Here is a 23,255-nt window from a genome sequence, read left to right as displayed (position 1 = left end):
AGAGGTTACATAGCAGTCTGTGCACAGGGCACATAGTGACATTGGTGTGAGTGGTGGGTGAAGGCGCTGCTGTCACCAGTCTGTGCACAGGGCACATAGTGACATTGGTGTGAGTGGTGGGTGAATAGGAGAGGTTACATAGCAGTCTGTGCACAGGGCACACAGTGACATTGGTGTGAGTGGTGGGTGAATAGGAGAGGTTACATAGCAGTCTGTGCACAGGGCACACAGTGACATTGGTGTGAGAGGTGGGTGAATAGGATAGGTTACATAGCAGTCTGTGCACAGGGCACACAGTGACATTGGTGTGAGTGGTGGGTGAATAGGAGAGATTACATAGCAGCCTGTGAACAGGGCACACAGTGACATTGGTGTGAGTGGTGGGTGAATAGGAGAGGTTACATAGCAGTCTGTGCACAGGGCACACAGTGACATTGGTGTGAGTGGTGGGTGAATAGGAGAGGTTACATAGCAGTCTGTGCACAGGGCACACAGTGACATTGGTGTGAGTGGTGGATGAATAGGAGAGGTTACATAGTAGCATGTGCACAGGGCACACAGTGACATTGGTGTGAGTGGTGGGTGAATAGGATAGGTTACATAGCAGTATGTGCACAGGGCACACAGTGACATAGGTGTGAGTGGTGGGTGAATAGGAGAGGTTACATAGCAGTCTGTGCACAGGGCACACAGTGACATAGGTGTGAGTGGTGGGTGAATAGGAGAGGTTACATAGCAGTCTGTGCACAGGGCACACAGTGACATAGGTGTGAGTGGTGGGTGAATAGGAGAGGTTACATAGCAGTCTGTGCACAGGGCACACAGTGACATTGGTGTGAGAGGTGGGTGAATAGGAGAGGTTACATAGCAGCCTGTGAACAGGGCACACAGTGACATTGGTGTGAGTGGTGGGTGAATAGAACAGGTTACATAGCAGTCTGTGCACAGGGCACACAGTGACATTGGTGTGAAAGGTGGGTGAATAGGAGAGGTTACATAGCAGTCTGTGCACAGGGCACACAGTGACATTGGTGTGAGTGGTGGGTGAATAGGAGAGGTTACATAGCAGTCTGTGCACAGGGCACATAGTGACATTGGTGTGAGTGGTGGGTGAAGGCGCTGCTGTCACCAGTCTGTGCACAGGGCACATAGTGACATTGGTGTGAGTGGTGGGTGAATAGGAGAGGTTACATAGCAGTCTGTGCACAGGGCACACAGTGACATTGGTGTGAGTGGTGGGTGAATAGGAGAGGTTACATTTCAGTCTGTGCACAGGGCACATAGTGACATTGGTGTGAGTGGTGGGTGAAGGCGCTGCTGTCACCAGTCTGTGCACAGGGCACACAGTGACATTGGTGTGAGTGGTGGGTGAATAGGAGAGGTTACATAGCAGTCTGTGCACAGGGCACACAGTGACATTGGTGTGAGTGGTGGGTGAATAGGAGAGGTTACATAGCAGTCTGTGCACAGGGCACACAGTGACATAGGTGTGAGTGGTGGGTGAATAGGAGAGGTTACATAGCAGTCTGTGCACAGGGTGACATTGGTGTGACTGGTAGGTGAATAGGAGAGGTTACATAGCAGTCTGTGCACAGGGCACACAGAGACATTGGTGTGAGAGGTGGGTGAATAGAACAGGTTACATAGCAGTCTGTGCACAGGGCACACAGTGACATTGGTGTGAGAGGTGGGTGAATAGGATAGGTTACATAGCAGTCTGTGCACAGGGCACACAGTGACATTGGTGTGAGTGGTGGGTGAATAGGAGAGATTACATAGCAGCCTGTGCACAGGGCACACAGTGACATTGGTGTGAGTGGCGGGTGAATAGGAGAGGTTACATAGCAGTCTGTGCACAGGGCACACAGTGACATTGGTGTGAGTGGTGGGTGAATAGGAGAGGTTACATTGCAGTCTGTGCACAGGGCACACAGTGACATTGGTGTGAGTGGTGGGTGAATAGGAGAGGTTACATAGTAGCATGTGCACAGGGCACACAGTGACATTGGTGTGAGTGGTGGGTGAATAGGATAGGTTACATAGCAGTATGTGCACAGGGCACACAGTGACATAGGTGTGAGTGGTGGGTGAATAGGAGAGGTTACATAGCAGTCTGTGCACAGGGCACACAGTGACATAGGTGTGAGTGGTGGGTGAATAGGAGAGGTTACATAGCAGTCTGTGCACAGGGCACACAGTGACATAGGTGTGAGTGGTGGGTGAATAGGAGGTTACATAGCAGTATGTGCACAGGGCACAGGGTGACATTGGTGTGACTGGTAGGTGAATAGGAGAGGTTACATAGCAGTCTGTGCACAGGGCACACAGAGACATTGGTGTGAGAGGTGGGTGAATAGAACAGGTTACATAGCAGTCTGTGCACAGGGCACACAGTGACATTGGTGTGAGAGGTGGGTGATTAGGATAGGTTACATAGCAGTCTGTGCACAGGGCACACAGTGACATTGGTGTGAGTGGTGGGTGAATAGGAGAGGTTACATAGCAGCCTGTGAACAGGGCACACAGTGACATTGGTGTGAGTGGTGGGTGAATAGAACAGGTTACATAGCAGTCTGTGCACAGGGCACACAGTGACATTGGTGTGAAAGGTGGGTGAATAGGAGAGGTTACATAGCAGTCTGTGCACAGGGCACACAGTGACATTGGTGTGAGTGGTGGGTGAATAGGAGAGGTTACATAGCAGTCTGTGCACAGGGCACATAGTGACATTGGTGTGAGTGGTGGGTGAAGGCGCTGCTGTCACCAGTCTGTGCACAGGGCACATAGTGACATTGGTGTGAGTGGTGGGTGAATAGGAGAGGTTACATAGCAGTCTGTGCACAGGGCACACAGTGACATTGGTGTGAGTGGTGGGTGAATAGGAGAGGTTACATAGCAGTCTGTGCACAGGGCACATAGTGACATTGGTGTGAGTGGTGGGTGAAGGCGCTGCTGTCACCAGTCTGTGCACAGGGCACACAGTGACATTGGTGTGAGTGGTGGGTGAATAGGAGAGGTTACATAGCAGTCTGTGCACAGGGCACACAGTGACATTGGTGTGAGTGGTGGGTGAATAGGATAGGTTACATAGCAGTATGTGCACAGGGCACACAGTGACATAGGTGTGAGTGGTGGGTGAATAGGAGAGGTTACATAGCAGTCTGTGCACAGGGTGACATTGGTGTCACTGGTAGGTGAATAGGAGAGGTTACATAGCAGTCTGTGCACAGGGCACACAGAGACATTGGTGTGAGAGGTGGGTGAATAGAACAGGTTACATAGCAGTCTGTGCACAGGGCACACAGTGACATTGGTGTGAGAGGTGGGTGAATAGGATAGGTTACATAGCAGTCTGTGCACAGGGCACACAGTGACATTGGTGTGAGTGGTGGGTGAATAGGAGAGATTACATAGCAGCCTGTGCACAGGGCACACAGTGACATTGGTGTGAGTGGTGGGTGAATAGGAGAGGTTACATAGCAGTCTGTGCACAGGGCACACAGTGACATTGGTGTGAGTGGTGGGTGAATAGGAGAGGTTACATAGCAGTATGTGCACAGGGCACACAGTGACATAGGTGTGAGTGGTGGGTGAATAGGAGAGGTTACATAGCAGTCTGTGCACAGGGCACACAGTGACATAGGTGTGAGTGGTGGGTGAATAGGAGGTTACATAGCAGTATGTGCACAGGGCACAGGGTGACATTGGTGTGACTGGTAGGTGAATAGGAGAGGTTACATAGCAGTCTGTGCACAGGGCACACAGAGACATTGGTGTGAGAGGTGGGTGAATAGAACAGGTTACATAGCAGTCTGTGCACAGGGCACACAGTGACATTGGTGTGAGAGGTGGGTGATTAGGATAGGTTACATAGCAGTCTGTGCACAGGGCACACAGTGACATTGGTGTGAGTGGTGGGTGAATAGGAGAGGTTACATAGCAGCCTGTGCACAGGGCACACAGTGACATTGGTGTGAGTGGTGGGTGAATAGAACAGGTTACATAGCAGTCTGTGCACAGGGCACACAGTGACATTGGTGTGAAAGGTGGGTGAATAGGAGAGGTTACATAGCAGTCTGTGCACAGGGCACACAGTGACATTGGTGTGAGTGGTGGGTGAATAGGAGAGGTTACATAGCAGTCTGTGCACAGGGCACATAGTGACATTGGTGTGAGTGGTGGGTGAAGGCGCTGCTGTCACCAGTCTGTGCACAGGGCACATAGTGACATTGGTGTGAGTGGTGGGTGAATAGGAGAGGTTACATAGCAGTCTGTGCACAGGGCACACAGTGACATAGGTGTGAGTGGTGGGTGAATAGGAGAGGTTACATAGCAGTCTGTGCACAGGGCACACAGTGACATAGGTGTGAGTGGTGGGTGAATAGGAGAGGTTACATAGCAGTCTGTGCACAGGGCACATAGTGACATTGGTGTGAGTGGTGGGTGAAGGCGCTGCTGTCACCAGTCTGTGCACAGGGCACATAGTGACATTGGTGTGAGTGGTGGGTGAATAGGAGAGGTTACATAGCAGTCTGTGCACAGGGCACACAGTGACATAGGTGTGAGTGGTGGGTGAATAGGAGAGGTTACATAGCAGTCTGTGCACAGGGCACATAGTGACATTGGTGTGAGTGGTGGGTGAAGGCGCTGCTGTCACCAGTCTGTGCACAGGGCACATAGTGACATTGGTGTGAGTGGTGGGTGAAGGCGCTGCTGTCACCAGTCTGTGCACAGGGCACATAGTGACATTGGTGTGAGTGGTGGGTGAAGGCGCTGCTGTCACCAGTCTGTATAGCGCTGCTGGTCACGTGGGCCACTCCCACGACAGGGTCCCTATACAAAGCAATACAATTACAACACTACAACATCTCAAATAAGACAAATGTTGGCAGAAGCAATTTCATTGTGGGCAACAACTGTTTATTAAAAAATTTGTATAAAAAAATTGTTTGCATTTACTACCAAACAACTGTCACCCTGGGGCCTAAGTACACACATTGGTAAAAGAATTGGCCATAAAGCTTACTGGGAATTTTTTTTAAGTTGGCCAAAGGCCTGATGGGTCCGAATGGAGGCTCTGTGATTTATGTTTGTTATCTATTTATTTACTTTTTAAATTGGTGGCAGGGGATGTGGGTGGATGTGGCATTGCAGGGGGCAGGGGGGGGGGGGGGGGGAGAGTGTGTAAAGCGAGCCAGGGGGGCTGCCCTGGTTTAAAGAGGGCGGTACGAGCAGTGAAGCGAATGTGACGGAAGGGAAGTTTTTCCCACCTATTAGTGCAGAGCTGTTAGCGGAGTGCTCCAGTCTTTGTAAGTGGCGGGGTGTGAGTATTGTGGCGGGGTGTGAGTATTGTGGCGGGGTGTGAGTATTGTGGCAGGGTGTGAGTATTGTGGCAGGGTGTGAGTATTGTGGCAGGGTGTGAGTATTGCGACGCGGTGTGAGTATTGTGGCGGGGTGTGAGTATTGCGGCGGGGTGTGAGTATTGCTGCGGGGTGTGAGTATTGCAGCGGGGTGTGAGTATTTGTGGCCTGGTGTACTTTTCAAGCTGTGGTATCAGATTGAAGCAATCTACAGGGTACAGACAGTAGCTGTGTAATAGTAAATTGTCACGCCCATCATTGCTGCAATGTGCGCTGCCACATTCGGGGAAGAGAGGAGTAAAACATTAGTAAAATGTAAGATTTGAGGGGCATCAGGGAAAGGAGCTCTAGCGGCCTCACTGTCAGTTGTGGTTCTGTGCTGGTGCCCAGACCCCCACCATGTGGTATATATCTTTTGTGGCAGGTGACTGAGCTTGTGGGGGCGCCATGTTGTTGAGGGCTCCCTGGTAGCGCTTCACCAAAATAAGAATGTGAAATTCTGCACTATAGCAGTCAATTAGCAATTATCTGGTATCTAGTCAATGAAAACCAACATGTACAGCTGTGTCCTCATACATCTAGCCTCAGTACGCCACGCAACGCAACTTGCCTGGCGTGAGTGAGCCGCCAGGTCCGGTGCTACTCAGCTGTCTACCGGCGTCTTTTTTTGGCGAAAAAGCGTCTGAGTCACAATGTGATACGACTAGGACGCGCCAGCAGACTGTGCCGATTAATTTGATATGTGACACTTGGCTACATCCTTGCTGCTGCTGCGGAAAATCGCGCCACGTATAGTGTGAGAGGATACACGCACTGTGATCGCACCCGCACCTCCATAGGATTGCATATGCAGGCGCAAGGAAACGCATGGCGCGATGCGTGTGCACGTTTGTGGCGTGATCAGCAACAATGTAACTGGGCGCATCTGTATCTGTAATCTGTATGCACCTGAGTCTGTATATGAACCGCAATTAAACTTAGAAAGAAAGAAGCCGCTACACTGTAGCACTGTGTGTACAGATGTAAGTGTCGCATGTCGCATTAATCAGCACAGTCTGCTGCTGCGTCTAGTCACATTGCATTGCCACTTAGACAAGACGCCCGGGGCTAGCAGAGCCTCACAGGACCTGGCTCGCTGAGAAAGGGCTTTTTAGGGCGACTGCAGCAAAGATGTATAAGGACACTTCTGTATTATACTATTGTTAATGAATGAATTGTACCATGCCACAAGGGGCAGCCTTACTGTTAGTCAGCATCTGTAAGTCTTCAACAGACGGCGGTGTGACCTTCTTCTCATACGGGATGACGGTGTTCAGGTACTGCAAGAGACGGCCACAACACCAGGCCCACACGTCAGTGTCATGTACATACGTCACTAAAATCCCTTCATCACGGGGAGAATATTTATCCAGCTAACGCTCGGACGCGTTTCTGTGTCGCAGTTTTATCCTCTACTACAAGGAGAAAACGCAGGGGACAGTAACTACCTAACACAGCATACAACGGAATACATGGTGCAGCATGAGACAGGGCAAGGTAAGGACTGAGAGAAGAGACTCAGGGCCTGATTCAGAGTCGGACGCTCTTTAAGAGCACTTGCTCTGAATCAGGGCGTCCCTGTTTTTTTTTTTGTTTTGTTTTTTAAAGACGGCCTCCTGGCCGCTCGCTAAGCTGTGGGTGACCACCCACAGCTTTAGCGAGCGGCTAGGTGATGGTCGCAATGGTCACGACCGTCGTGGCTTGCGACGAGACCCTTGTGGTAGGGTCTCGTTCCCGCAAGCCCCAGTGAGCTTTCTGCTCTAATAGAGCCGGAAGCTCACCCACTGACATCACTCGTGATGTCAGTGGGGCCTCCCCAAAACGGCAGGCGTACCTTCGGGAACGCCTCCGTTTGGCCAGTCACCCCCCCCTGCCTGCCTCCGAAACGGGGCAAGCTGTCAATCACAATCGACAGCTGCCCCGCTTTGGTGCGATACCCGTAGCGTCGGAGAGCCTGTCGCTGGCCGGGTCTCACGCATGCGCACGACTGAGCCGGCTCCGGCGTGCACAAGCACAGTGGGGGACCATCGACCCGCTTGCGAGTGATGTGCGCACGCGAGCGGGTCTGAATCAGGCCCACAGTCGGCTTATCCGAGTCAGTTTAACCAGATGCTGCAATAGTTTTACATGACTGTTTTCCCATATTCCCAAAAGCCCATTGTATGAGGGTCCACTGCGCTCACCTGCTTCTCATTTCCTGAATTACCAAACGTTTGTCTGATTCCGGTCTGGAGAATATTGGAGATCCCCTCCATGCTGAAACGCTGGGGAAGAGGACACCGTGTGTCAGAATGGATACAGTGAGAGAACGGCTGGGGTATCATTATCTGGGATATTATTACTCGGGTACCTTCATGGGCATTTGCCCGTTTCTCTCCGGGCGATTGCCCTGCAAGCTAAGGCCTTTCTCTTTTCTCCTCTTCTTCACCAGCTCTCTCTGCTCCTTCTGCTTGTTCTGGACCTCCAGGAGAGCCGTGATGAAGGAATTCTTCACCTCCTTCTCAAAGTCCAGCTCGTCCCGCCGGGCCAGCTGCTGTATCAGCTCTTCAGAGTAGTCGCAGATCGCTCGCTCCACGCGGTCCAGCAGCTGCGTCAGCTCCAGGATATTCATGTGTTGAAGACCTGCTGGAGGTGACACAAGCGGGAACGTGAGACTTCTCAATCTAATACATTTGTAACCACATCATTTAATGATATATTATTATCCTTTATTAATATGGCGCCACAAGTGTTCCGCAGCGCCTTACATAGTACATAAACTAATAGTTGAACAAGAAACAAGTAACTTACAGTACATTACAGTGCAGGACAAGGACACGACTTATATACATTGCTGCAATAGCGATAAAACACTCACAATAAGCAGCAGGGATTTGGCAGTCACGTGTTAGGTGCCCTTATGGGGCGTAAGGAATAGAAGGAAATGTAAGGAGAAGAGGTCCCTGCTCGTGAGAGCTTACATTCTAAAGGGGAGGGGCAGACAGACAGGCGTGACACAGAAGGGGAGTGGCAGACAGACAGGCGTGACACAGAAGGGGTAGATAGGGAGGAAAGAGCATGAAGTGGGTTAGGTTGAGAGCTGGATGGCCTTGATGAAGTAGTGGGGTCTTGAGAGCCTGTTTGAAGATTTGTAGAGAGGTGGAGAGTCTGATAGGGAGAGGGAGAGCATTCCAAAGGCAGTAAGCAGCACGGGCAAAATCTTGGATGTGGGAGTGGGAAGAAGTAATCAGTTGGCAAGAGAGGCGGCATGCATTTGTTGAGCGAAGTGGACGGGCGGGAGTGTGAAGGGAGAGAAGGTCTGAAATGTATGCTGGAGAGGATTTGGTGAGGGCTTTGTAGGTGAGTGTAAGAACCTTGATTTGGCATCTGAAGGGGAAGGGGAGCCAGTGTAGGGCTTGAAGGAGAGGGGAAGCAGATGTAGAACGTCTGGAGAGGAAGTCGAGCCGAGCAGCAGCATTGAGAACCGATTGAGAGAGGTGAGAGACTGGGAGGCCAGCTAGGAGAAGGTTACAGTAATCCAATCTGGAGCTGACCAGTGAGTGGATGAGGGTTTTAGTAGCATCCGGGGTGAGGAAGGGTCTAATCCTGGAAATATTTTTTAGGTGGAAATGGCAGGACTGCGAGAGGCGCTGAATGTGTGGTTTAAAGGAGAGGGAGGAGTCTAGGATAACTCCAAGACAGCGCACTTTGGGGCCAGAGAAGATTGTTGTGCCATCAATAGATAATGTGGGAAGTGAGGTAATGGAAGAGGGTGGGAAGATGATCAGCTCAAAGCGCTGGGACATCAATGAAGAGATAGAGACACAAGTGGAGATACGGGTAAGGAGCAAGGGGGAGAGGTCAGGGGAGGAAAGCTAGATTTGAGTATCATCAGCATAGAGATAATATTGGAGGTCAAAGGAGTTTATGAGCTCACCTAAAGAGGTCCAAGAACAGAACCTTGGGGGAACTCCTACTGTTAGTGGAAGTGGAGGGAAGAGGAGTCATGAGAGGAGACAGAGAAGGAACGATCAGAGAGGTAGGAGAAAAGCCAGGAGAGGGCAGTGCCACATAGACCAAGAGAGTGAAGGATTTGCAGAAGGAGAGGGTGGTCCACAGTGTCAAATGCAGCAGAGAGGTCAGGGAGAATGAGCAGAGAGTAGTGGCCCTTGGATTTGGCAGCAAGGAGGTCATTGCTGACTTCCGTGACGGCAGTTTCAGTGGACTGGAGAGAACGGAAGCCAGATTGAAATGAGTCAAGGAGGGAGTGGGAGGAAAGAAAGGTGGTAAGGCGGTTGTAAACAATACGCTCAAGGAGTTTGGAAGCAAAAGGGAGGAGAGTGATAGGTCGGTAGTTGGAGAGTATGTTAGGATCAAGGGTAGGTTTTTTTAAGAATGGGGGAGACAAGGGCATGTTTTAATGCAGAAGGGACAATGCCAGATGACTGGGAGAGATTGAGGAGGTGGGCAAGATGGGAACAGGCAAAAGGAGACAGGTAACAGATGAGATGGGAAGGGATAGAGTCAAGGGGAGAGGTGGAAGGAGGGGAGGACCAGATGAGGGCCATGACTTCTCCAGAAACAGGGGAGAAGGATGTCAGAGTTTGTGAGACAGATGGGGAAGGGTGGTCAGGGAAAGGAGGGGCAGGAGTGCTGAGGGTTTGATGGTATATGATGTCCTCACGTATGGTGTAAATTTTAGATGTAAAGTAGGTGGCAAAGTCAAGGGCACTCTGGGGGTTTCAAGAGGATATGAGGTTCTTGAAATATGATTGTGTGGAGAGGGACAGGACAGCACTATAGAATGCGAGCATAAATTTGAAAAGAAGTCAGCCCTAGAGCGCGATTTCCTCCACTGACAATCGGCAATTCGTGAATACTTTTGTAGGTATCTGGTGCATTTGGAATGCCAGCGTTGTGGTGTGGACCTCCGCGGGTGAGTAGTTATTGCTGGAGCAACAGAGGCAAGAGTAGAAGTAAGGGAGGAATTGTACAGGGAAGTGGCTTGTTTAGGACAGGAGAGAGAAAGGATAGGGGAGAGAAGAAAGTCCAGCAGGGAGGAAAAAGCAACAGTGCCAATAGCCTCAATGTTACGCTTAGTAATGGTAGCCTTATGAGGTAGAGGTGGGGAAGGAGAGAGGGATAAGTTGTAAGAGAGAAGGTGATGGTCAGAGAGGAGGAATGGGGAATTGGAGTAATCACAAATATCACAGCGGTGAGTAAAGACCAGGTCAAGTGAGTGCCCACTCACATGGGAGGGTGATGAGGTCCATTGGGCGAGACCAAATGGAGAGGTGAGGGTAAGGAGTTTAGCGGCAGAGGATTCTGTGGGAATGTCAATAGGAATATTAAAGTCACATAGGATAATGGAGGGAAGGTCTGAGGAGAGAAAGTGAGGAAGCCAGGAAGCGAAGTTGTCAAGGAATTTGGAGGGCGAGCCAGGGGGACGGTAAATGACAGCTACTCTGACAGCTACTGGTTGGAAGAGGTGTATAGCATGAACCTCAAATGTGGGGAATGTAAGGGATGGTTCAGAGGGTATTAGCTGGCAGAAATAACTGGCAGATAGAAGGACCCCCTCACCACCACCATGGCGACCCCCAGGCTAGGGGGTGTGGGAGAAGGTGAGGCCCCAAGACTAGAGAGCAGCAGGAGAAGTGGTGTCATTCTTAATCCAGTGTATTCTCCGTGTCCTTGTTGAATTCATGAGCCTGTAAGGTCGAAGCTACGTGCCTATATGTAAGTGGGTGTGAAATATTAATATTTGAGGGGAGAACCTAACGACTCCCGTGAACATCGTTGGTGGTGGCAGTACAGAGTTTGATTAACCGCATGTGCTGAGGTAACCATAAGTCACTGGTGGCGATTCTCAGAGAGTCGGCCGGCTAGTCGTGACAAATTGGAAATAGACCACTCTTCTCAACCGGTCGTGCTCAAGCCATTGTGGAAGTACATGGCCCAGCATTACCTGTCAGAAATATGGTGAACAACAGCTGGTGAGCTACAGGTTATTTATGTTGTGATAATTGACAATGTATGTAAGCTGCAACCTCCCTCTTGTCAGTAACCTTAGACCCAGTCAGGCTGAATACAAAGGCTTGTGATGGTCTACACTGGCCACAGATGTCAAATCAATATGTTCCAAAATTGATTCAAGACTAATGTCTGCGCTCTACACACACAGTCACTGAAGCACAGTTCCCTTAGAGTCCGGTATCTTCAGAGGAGGCCGGGTGCGCTTTTCTATGGTGTGCGCGCTCACACAACAGCCCGCCATTTTTTTCTATAAATGATAATTAGCGCAGGGTTAGCATTGTAACACAGAGAAACCCGTTAGGGGAACTCCACTCACAAATTTTTGGATATAGACTTTGCACACTGCTCACTGGACACTATCCTGCTCCGCTTACTGCCGACGATTCAGCTGGACTGTGGCCATACATACATACATACAGGATCATAGAATCTCCTACTGCACCATCCACCATACTGTCCGGTGTTGAGCGGCTATTATCATTGAGAGATACCACCTGTTTGTAACATCTCCGCAAATCTGTGGGACATGGAATGCCGACAAAACCTTCCATAGGATTACAAACCTCCTTTGGATTATTACATCCAGTTGTCCAGCCACTCCGCTGATCCTATTCTGGGGAGAAATTACAGTCCATCCAACATAGCATGAGACATGGATTTTTAATTATACCAACCTGCAGGTTAGGGCAACTCTTTTTTACTATACAGTGACGCGCTGCAGCATTTTTATACATATATACAATTTTTTCTTTATTTTTTGAATTTAGATATATTCATCCCATTTATTCTTATATTTATTTATTCATTAATTTTTTTCATTTCTGCACATGCCTAAATCTGTCACATTTCTTATATGTTTTTATATGATTTGAGTCTTTCACCGATTTACCTTTTAGGTTGATTTTATGTACTCATCACCTGATATTTTCAATATATCAGGTTGTTATATTTTATATTATTACCATTAAATATATGTTTTATATGCATCTGCCTAGTGATAGGTTATTTAATATGTGAATCCTTATACACACTGTCGATCCATCTTTTTCTACCATTACATATAGCTTGCGCTATCACCACTTTCTTTCCTTTGATACAATCACCAAGTGACCGTCTGGTTATTGATAGCAGCATCCTTTTCCAGTTTACTCAAAAATGTGTATATTATATGATTTCATTTGTTCACGATTTTATTTTGACATTTATTTAGCGTGGTCATTCTTGTTATATATTTTAGCATTACTGCTGTCTTGTATTTCCAACAGATGACTCTGTCCCGGCCCCAGGCTGGACATGACTCACAATAGGTCTTAACTTATATATTGACCTCCGGGTGTGCTGTCTCCTGCGGTTCCTCTTATGCTGCATATGATATATATCTATATTAAGTATATACTTCTCAGGCACCAGGGCTAACAACCCATGGGCATCTGGTATGCATGTATGTGTGTATATATATATATATATATATATATATATACACACACACACACACACAGTGCATCCATAAAGTAGTCACAGCACGTCACTTTTTCCACATTTTGTTATGTTACAGCCTTATTCCAAAATTGGAATAAATTCATTTTCTTCCTCAAAATTCTTCACACAATACCCCATAATGACAACGTGTAAAAAGTTTTCACAGCCTTTGCCATGAAGCTCAAAATTGAGCTCAGGTGCATCCTGTTTCCACTGATCATCCTTGTAACGTGTAAAAAGTTTTTTTGAGATTTTTGCAAATTTTATAAAAAAACAACAACTAAGGAATCACATGTACATAAGTAGTCACAGCCTTTGCTCAATACTTTGTGGATGCACCTTTGGCAGCAATTACAGCCTCAAGTCTTTTTGATTATGATGCCACAAGCTTGGCATACCTATCTTTGGGCAGTTTCGCCCATTCCTCTTTGCAGCACCTCTCAAGCTCCATCAGGTTGGATGGGAAGCGTCGGTGCACAGACATTTTCAGATCTCTCCAGAGATGTTCAATCGGATTCAAGTCTGGGCTCTGGCTGGGCCACACAAGGACATTCACAGAGTTGTCCTGAAGCCACTCCTTTGATATCTTGGCTGTGTGCTTAGGGTCGTTGTCCTGCTGAAAGATGAACCATCGTCCCAGTCTGAGATCAAGAGCGCTCTGGAGCAGGTTTTCATCCAGGATGTCTCTGTACATTGCTGCATTTATCTTTCTCTCTATCCTGACTAGTCTCCCAGTTCCTGCCGATAAAAAACATCCCCACAGCATGATGCTGCCACCACCATGCTTCACTGTAGGGATGGTATTGGCCTGGTGATGAGCGGTGCCTGGTTTCCTCCAAACATAAAGCCTGGCAGTCACGCCATAGAGTTCAATCTTTGTCTCTCATGGACTGAGAGTCCTTCAGGTGCATTTTGGTAAACTCCAGACGGGCTGCCATGTGCTTTTTACTAAGGAGTGGCTTCCGTCTGGCCAATCTACCATAAAGGCCTGAGTGGTGGATTGCTGCAGAGATGGTTGTCCTTCTGGAAAGTTCTCGTCTCTCCACAGAGGAATGCTGTAGCTCTGACAGAGTTACCATTGGGTTCTTGATCACCTCCCTGGCTCTGGCCCTTCTCCCCCGCTCGCTCAGTTTAGATGGACAGCCAACTCTAGGAAGAGTCCTGGTGGTTCCGAACTTCTTTAATTTACGGATGATGGAGGCCACTGTGCTCATTGGGAACTTCAAAGCAGCAGATTTTTTTCTGTACCCTTCCCCAGATTTGTGCCTCGAGACAATCCTGTCTCGGAGGTCTATAATAGACAATTCCTTGGACTTCATGCTTGGTTTGTGCTCTGACATGCACTGTCAAGTGTGGGACCTTATATAGACAGGTGTATGCCTTTCAAAATCATGTCCAATCAACTGTATTTATCACAGTTGGGCTCCAATTAAGCTGTAGGAACATCTCAAGGATGATCAGTGGAAACAGGATGCACCTGAGCTCAATTTTGACCTTCATGGCAAAGGCTGTGAAAACGTTTTACACATTGTCATTATGGGGTACTGTGTGTAGAATTTTGAGGACAAAAATTAATTTATTTCATTTTGAAATAAGGCTGTAACATAACAAAATGTGGAAAAAGTGACGCGCTGTGAATACTTTCCGGATGCACTGCATATATAATGTGCTCACTTTGGCAGCACATATACTAAAAATGCCAGTCACAATTCTAAATTAATTAAAGTACCAGGCGCTACTCTACCACACTACCCCGGTGTCTATGCTCCAGTGTCCCCTGTGGAATCGGAGAAAGGGATTTATCGGTAATCACCAAAATCCTATTGTACATTCATCTCTTCATTCTCTGAACTTTCTATTTGAATAATTTGTTTTCAACCCTTGCTAAGACTTATGTTGATCGCCATAGTTATTATGTCAAATCTGTTACTCAGTTTAGACCCTTACGATGCCTACATTGTTAAACAGAGAAAGGTTTAAAGACCCCTCTCCCCCCCACCCCAACCCTAAGGTTTTCTCCCTTTTACATAATTGCCTTCTTATTATAGTTCTTGTTCAGGTTATACCTGACTCTCTCTGGATAACGCTGCAGAGACGGTCACGTTTTGTTTTTTTTGGTTAAGAAAAAAAGAGAAAAACTTCTTAAGCATGGGTGTTTTATTATATTTTCCATATTACTATGGTTACAGTGATGGCTCTTTTGAGCTTTTCTCAACTGTTTAATGTTTGCTGTGTTTTCACTTTTTGAACTGAAGTCTTCGTATGTTGTATTTTTTTTCTCTTTCTTTATAATATTTGGAATCTCAAACCCCCCCTCACCGAGGTGTCCAACCCAGTGCTGATTATAGGAAAATTGGGGCAGTCCCACGCTATCTTTTCCCCCGCATTTACTTATTTTTAACATTTTGTTACTTGTGCAACCTAACGAAGCCTGCACAGATCATAGTGATCTGTGCAATGCTTCTGTTTGGACGGGTTTGTTGTCATATTTTAACTTATATTTGCCGTCCACTTTGAACTGAATGATCAAAACCGACGCCATTTAGAACTGCAAAAAACCTACTGACATCGACGCCGGGTTTCAATTGAAGCTGAAACCAGACAGATAATAAATATATTGTTTATGGTCGGTTTTGAATAATTTGATTTCAACCCTTTATAAGACTTATGTTGATCGATATAATTATTATGTCAAATCTGTTACTCAGGTTAGACCCTTACGATGCCTACATTGTTAAACAGAGAAAGGTTTAAGACATTATAATTAAATGATTCAACTAGTGACATACTGAAATCTATATTATATCTTTGTAGGTGTGAATAACACTTTAAACGATATAAAACAGTCTTACCTTAGACAAAGTGATGATAAGTTTAGCAGACAGTGACAGAAATAGAATTATATACAGTACACACTATACAGCTGATAACGGACTGTTCTGTGTGTTCTGTGGCTGGGTGACATCACAAACACTTTTATGATGTAATTAGTCGCATGGTCAGCCCTGAGATAGGGGAAATTACAGTATATACCCGCTTATAACATATATATGGGCGCAATATTATTGGAGAACCCCAATTTGTATATCCAACAATCATAATTGGAGGTCATATAACTACTTCAGGGGTTCTGTACTAGATCCTGTCATTTTCAAGTTTCCGTTGTGTTCTGCAGATCAGAATGGGGGAAATTACTACATTTACAAGAAGGAGTGGACGCTATTGCCATTTTATTCAGCATGTGGAACCAATAACATTATTTCCTGTATTCTATTCTCTATATTTCTCTTTACCTAATCCAGCGTAATCTCTGGATTCAGTTACGGTCTTTGAATATAGAAGCCGATTCCTTTCGATCTACTGTAGGAACGATCTGCCCTGTATCCTGGGATTCTGTAGTGATCAAACGTTCTATGGGCTACTGACACTGTAAGTACTAAAGACAGGTTGCACAAAATAGCCACAGGAGAGCCAGGCACAGAAACTTAATGCACTCCAGAGGGATACATTACAATAATAGGACAGGACAGTCTAAGTGCCAACCTCAAGTCACAATCTTATAAGAATTTGACCCTGGAACTGCTATCAGGATTTTTCTACTTTCTTCTCATTGCATTCAACCAGTTCCCAGGGATTTCAGGAGACACTAAAACGAAGATCCAGGGAGAAGGACCAGGCCCCCGCCACGTCAGACAGACCACACCAGATGAGGACACGCTCACGGTGACCTCTTCATCACAGACATTACTTAGTAAAGAGTGACAAGTATTGGAGAAATAAGGTCCTTGAGATTAAAAGTATAATTTATAGGGCATATAGAGATGGGGCTTCTAGACAACTAGGAACAACCAACCGCCTCAGGCCAAGCACTTTATGGGAATAAACTGAAATGGAAAAGTTAAATTACATTTATTCTGGTCAAAAGGGATGTGGATAAAATGGAGTGGTCTAGAAAGAAATAAAAGTAAAATTGGTAATACTTTGATCCGATCATGCCCCCTTGAAAGGGTAGGTAGATGTAGAGAAAGCCCTAGCCACAGAATACCCTATTGAGGACCTAATACAGACCCCACAATGGCTGGCCAGCCCTTGCCCACAGCCCCAGCGCAATCTCGGCTACCCTACACATGTGGGACACTCGGTTGTTATACTATATAATGTGCATTACTGACCACAAAGCTTTCTCTTTAGGCTCTGCCAAAACTATTCCATGACCTGAATCTCTCCAACTGGTTCCCCAATAGGGATTTCTACCTTACCAAATGTGATTTCCCCATACTCCCACCACCCTACTCTTACACAGACATAGACCCCACCACCACCATTTAGCTGAAACCTTTCTCACCAAAGTAAACCAACACCCATTAAACTGCGTTACTTAACACAATATAACACGACATGTAATAATGTATTATGTCACCTGCTGCAGCTGTCGTCTACGTCATTATGTGAATGACGCAACTGATTCTAGTAATACTGAGACGCACACGTGCAGCGTCTTTAGCCGCCACCATCGGATGCGCGTCGCTATCAGCGTCATGCCCGCGTCTGCCTAACGACCCCCATTAGCTCCAAGGTACCCCCATTGGAATCCACAGCTCGTGTCCAAATTTGTTCTTCCTCTCCGGGCAGTAACCATCGGGACGCAGGCGCAGAGCAACTTGGACGCAGTACTTCCAACATGGGCCGACTGTGTGCATAACGGCATTGCGCACGTCTAAATCAGGCCCACTATGTACTATATGGCACCATCATATGTAATGTATGGCACCATCATATGTACTGTATGGCACCATCATGGCAAAGGCCCCGGTGATTTGCAAGGAAGTAGAGGTTGGGAAAAATCCTGAAAATCACTAATGACATCATCCGGGCTCCAGCTTCTGAGGATAAAATGGATGTTTGTTATTCTAGGTTATCTATACATTTATTTATTTTTTACTTTTAGCTATTATAATATAGTAAATGTTTCATAAAACTGGTAATTACAGGGATTTCACGCTTTTATTGACAGCAGATTTTGTAGTGTTGTCCTTTGTTTAAAGAAGCCTTATCTGTTACAGCTAACACCCACCAGGGGGCAGCCTGACAACACTTTGCAGCCCTGGAAATACATTAACACTGAAGATTATGGATGTGCCCTGGTAATGTGATTAATCTGTGTGTAGAGCTCAGTGCACCAGCCCATTCTGCATGCCGATAACATGAATTAGTAATAGCTTCTCTGCGTCTCAGTACTTTGGGTGACTGTGACTGATCTGGGGATAAGGCCTTACCCTCAGTGGTCCAGTTGTTGTTGAAGGCCTGGCTCAGAGCCTGCATCTCCTGGAGGAGGATAGCGTCGGAGTGAGAGCTGATGTCTTCAAGGTCCTTCTCCTCCTCCTCATCCAGCTCTTCCTCCGGGTCCGGGGAGTTCTGCATCATCTCCTCAATCTCCTCGATCACCTGCAATCATAAGGCACAGCTTTCCGCTGCTTATAGTGTACATGGCTGGAAGTACCAATGCCCCGTCCTCCTTCCTCGTACAGCACCCGGGGGCCTATGTATCAAGGCGTTATTTACATAAATTAAGCATAAACTGTAGTTTCTGCATCATTTTATGTTTTGCTGCTATGTACTAATAGCACAATGCAGGAGAATTCACAGAAATCTCCGGCAAAGTGCTAATTAGCGCTGCAGATCGCAGTCCCCATTATTATCAATGGGGACTATGTCCTGACCCCTAGGTGCTAAAATCCAAAAGTTTAGCACCGGTAATTTACACCATCTTCAGATGGTGTAAACTGCTGTAAGCTTATGGGGTCTTCAGGGGGAGGAGAGCGAGCTTTTGATCTCTCCACCGCAACCCCCGGCCAGTTCCGGAAGCTGACGCTGTGCGCGTGCGCAGTATCAGCTTCCCCGGGAGAGGTCTTTCACTTCTGTTACTCGCGGGGACAGTGGTTACCGCAAACGCTGTCCCAGCAAGTTCCCAGTAGTACATAGCCGGCGATATTTTTTATTAAAATAGAAAATATCCCCGGCGAGTTGGACAGTTAATAATCAAGGCGGTACTGACATTATTAATACATAGGCCCCTGGGTGAGGACAGACAGACAGACAAGATACCAGAGCTCATATCTGTCAGAATGCAGCATTATAGAGAATCCACGTTTACAAATGATGTAACTCTGACTGAAGGGAAGTTAGCGATTTTTTTTCCAAGTTTATAACATTTATATAACTGTAAGAACAAATCTGGGCTGTCGGTTCCATCACTACCTGGCTCGCTCATACGCACAGCTGCAGAGACCGGCTCGCCAAAGCTGTAAGTGATCTTGTATCGCTGCGGGCCAGTATGGTCGTAGAGACAGTGTAAAGCTGAGCTGCCTTGGGCAAAATGTTTTCCAGAAACGCAGGCAATAACGCAATAACGTGATGATCACACTCCCAATGAGAGCAGTGTTTACACACACACACACACACATATATATATATAATATATATATATATATATATATATATATATATGTATATGGCAAGTGCTGGGGTGCAGAAATCATGAGGCTAAAAGCTGCACCAAATGTACATTTCATACAGGTGACTATGCGGTGTCTACAGAGCTATACACTGCGCCCTGTTATGGCAGAACATTATTATACTTGATATAAACAAGATACTATTGTAGTGTATACAACACTACATAACATTCATTGTGTGGAGGGAGCTGGAGATTGCATTGTGTGGAGGGAGCTGGAGATCGCATTGTGTGGAAGGAACTGGAGATTGCATTGTGTGGAAGTTGCTGGAGATTGCATTGTGCGGAGGGAGCTGGAGATTGCATTGTGCGGAGGGAGCTGGAGATTGCATTGTGCGGGAGGAGCTGGAGATTGCATTGTGTGGAAGGAGCTGGAGATTGCATTGTGTGGAGGGAGCTGGAGATTGCATTGTGCGGAAGGAGCTGGAGATCGCATTGTGTGGAGGGAGCTGGAGATCGCATTGTGTGGAGGGAGCTGGAGATCGCATTGTGTGGAGGGAGCTGGAGATCGCATTGTGTGGAGGGAGCTGGAGATCGCATTGTGTGGAGGGAGCTGGAGATCGCATTGTGTGGAGGGAGCTGGAGATCGCATTGTGTGGAGGGAGCTGGAGATCGCATTGTGTGGAAGGAGCTGGAGATCGCATTGTGCGGAGGGAGCTGGAGATCGCATTGTGTGGAAGGAGCTGGAGATCGCATTGCGTGGAGGGAACTGGTGATTGCATTGCGTGGCGGGAGCTGGAGATTGCATTGTGCGGAAGGAGCTGGAGATTGCATTGTGCGGAAGGAGCTGGAGATTGCATTGTGTGGAGGGAGCTGGAGATTGCATTGCGTGGAGGGAGCTGGAGATTGCATTGCGTGGCGGGAGCTGGAGATTGCATTGTGCGGAAGGAGCTGGAGATTGCATTGTGCGGAGGGAGCTGGAGATCGCCCTGTTGTTACTGGTGATCGGAGACCTGTGTTGTTAGTAAATGACACAGCTGCACCGTGCTCAGGGTGACAGGCCTATGAGCGATGGGATACACGGAGGAATAAATCTTCAGCATTGTCGCTGTGACACAATTACAGAAGATCCAGCGCTGGTGGGTACATACAGAGGGAGATGTGACACTGCGTGATACATTACTGGGGTCTGATTAGTTTCCATGGCAGCAATCTGTCCGCACACACTGGGATGTAATGACGTCCTCAGTCAACCGACTACACGGGCAGCCTGGCTCTAATGTACCTGTGTATAGTACTGTACATAGACCACTGTATGATGTAGTATCATATTCGCCATATACAGACCACGGGTCACTACTCCCAGGTCTCTCCAGCTCTCACATCTACATGTGACCGGACACCGGCTTTATTTAGGTCTTCCAGTATTATCGCATACAAAGTGCGGCGACATCTGCCAGGACAGGGCGCCCACATAACCGACAACAACGATCAGTCTGCAACAGTAGTTCATTTTTTGCATTATTTAATTCACACATAACTTATGTACTGAGTACACTGTATAAAGGTGCTGGCACTCCTATGCCCTAATACGCTGTGTGGCTCTCTCGTGTGAAGGCTCCGCATGGCGCTTCCTGCAGTCTCACACAAGCACCCTGCTAGAACATTAGGGCCGCATTGCTGCAGGGGTGGGCTTGTCGCTGGGGCCGTAGTTTGGACACCTATTACAGAGTCATTTTAATAGAAACTCTAAATTAGACATTTACTAGCAGAGCCATTATTTATAAGCCAACGCGTGTGGCAGACGTCACTCCTGCCAGCTCTGTCTTTCTTCAGACAACTGGCACATTTTCCACAGACAACCCGCTGCCAGCAGGTGTGCGCAGGACGGAGAACACACCATGGCATCACCTGGATATCTTCTAACGCCGGATTCCAGATAAAACAGTTTTGGGTGTGAATATAATTGACTAAACCAGCAATTATGCCCAATGTCCCCATACAGGGAACTCCTGAAAACATGACCTGTTGAGTATCCATGAGGAGAGGTCTGAGAAACAAGCAATGGCGGTGTGTCTCCCCGTCGGTCAGAGCATTACCTGGTCTGCGGTCAGCAAGGGCTCCTCGTTAATGCCGGAGTCATTTTCACTCTTCTCATTCATCTCCTCCTCCTCTTTCTCATGGAACTGTAATGAGATGATGGAGGCATTTTATTCACAGCGATACGTAAACCTACACATGGCGGCTCTTCTGTACATCTGTAACCGCGTGCATGGAAAAATCAGCACCCTCTACAGGTTCTCTCTGGGGCAGACACCAGCACCAAATGCGGCACAAACAACCAGTATCACCAGCTCAGGACTGGTACAATGCCTGACCACACACCATGAAACGCCCCTATATACCCCCTCCCCACGCCTTTATTTAATTTCCGTAATCTGCTACATGATCTCTGCTCTTCCCCCTGCGTTGGGTGCTCAGGTGCGCCTACTCTGTATTCTGCAAGGAACGGCCTAACCCTGCCGAACACCTCCAGCAGCGAATGCTAAATTCTGCTCCTATATGATGCAGCTATTGGACAACTCCTGCCTTAGCTCCTCCCACTACATACAGCCCTAGACATGGATGCACAAAAATATCCTGACATTAAATACTCTGTGCTGCTCTTTCCATTACATTATCGGCTTGGGTAAGAGTTGGCTTAGCCCCTCCCACTCACTCATCCCTAGACATAGATACACAGGAGGTTACTGGCATGAAATACTCTGTGCTGCTGTTAGCACTTACAATGTGGGATGGGATTGGCTGTGTGTTGGCTTAGCGCCTCCCACTCATACATCCCTAGACATAGATACACAAGATGTTACTGGCATGAAATACTCTGTGCTGCTGTTAGCACTTACAATGTGGGATGGCATTGGCTGTGTGTTGGCTTAGCGCCTCCCACTCATACATCCCTAGACATAGATACACAAAAGTTTCCCAACATCAAATTCTTTGTGTTGCCGTCAACATCTGAAGCTGTGATTGGCTGCTCATTGCACCAGGCATGTCAGACTGGGACCAGTTTTGCAGAATGAATACAGTAGTGATAGCGTTTTTTTTTTAAATGCCCCCATTCGCTGCCCAGTCAGTAACTGTGATGTACGATGTAGCGATAACTGATTCAGCGTCTTGTCTTCCAGTTAATGGCTTCCGACTAGAAGGCCGGCGTGGAAGCAGCATCCGGCTCTTACACAAGAAGCTCGGCACATTACATCCCATTTATAGAATTCCCTTTAGAACAGCAAGAAAGCAAAGTACAGTAAGAGCGCCCGGGAGTGCAATCCTCCCGCAGCATTCCCTACCATGGACACAGATTACAATATGCAAAACAGAATTGCTGATGGGCCTGAATAATAGATTAGAGTCCTCAGGCCTCTTTTATAATGTTCTCCACTCTCTGCTACTCCGATAACAATGTCATTTGCATCGTCTCTTATACCAGAATCTTCCTACACTTAGGCCGGTAAAACGGGTAATTTCCAGGGTAAGTACTAATCCATCCAGAGCCATTATATCATACACCTCCCTGTATCCAATATGACAGGAACTCCATACAGTGACCATAGGGCCTGATTCAGACCCGCTCGCGAGCGCTGAGCGCTCGCAAGCGGGTCGATGGTGCCCTAGTGCGCATGCGCACGACGGAGGGAGCTCCGTCGTGCGCATGCGCGAGACCCGGGGAGCGACGGGGAAGCCGTCACTCCAGGTCTCGCGCCAAAGGGGGCGTGCTGTTGATGTTGATTGACAGCACGCCCCCTTTAGTGGGCGTGGCTGCCAGACGGAGGCGTTCCCATGGGAACGCCTACCGTCTGGGTCCGGCCCCACTGACATCACTAGTGATGTCAGTGGGAGTGATTTTGGCT

The 23,255-nt window shown here is 47.6% G+C and overlaps 1 protein-coding gene across 5 annotated transcripts in view; it reads right to left on the bottom strand.

The window, feature by feature from the left end:
- FEZ1 (fasciculation and elongation protein zeta 1) overlaps positions 1-23,255 on the bottom strand; it is a 140,489-nt gene that overhangs the window by 12,067 nt on the left and 105,167 nt on the right. For 4 of the 5 annotated variants that reach the window (XM_088481775.1, XM_088481777.1, XM_088481776.1 and 1 more), the window contains 5 exons: positions 21,447-21,533; positions 18,170-18,338; positions 7,750-8,024; positions 7,583-7,663; positions 6,604-6,679 (listed from right to left, as the gene is read on the bottom strand). In XM_088481775.1, the coding sequence (XP_088337901.1) occupies positions 6,604-6,679; positions 7,583-7,663; positions 7,750-8,024; positions 18,170-18,338; positions 21,447-21,533 (688 nt within the window). The remainder of the gene's footprint in view (positions 1-6,603; positions 6,680-7,582; positions 7,664-7,749; positions 8,025-18,169; positions 18,339-21,446; positions 21,534-23,255) is intronic. The other variant, XM_088481774.1, reaches the window with a different exon arrangement.

Source organism: Taudactylus pleione, unplaced genomic scaffold (genome assembly GCF_031769625.1).
Source record: "Taudactylus pleione unplaced genomic scaffold, aTauple2 ptg000278l, whole genome shotgun sequence".
NCBI lineage: Eukaryota > Metazoa > Chordata > Amphibia > Anura > Myobatrachidae > Taudactylus > Taudactylus pleione.
The sequence above is the reverse complement of the archived record's forward strand: the minus strand, read 5'-3'. Positions and strand labels throughout refer to the sequence as shown.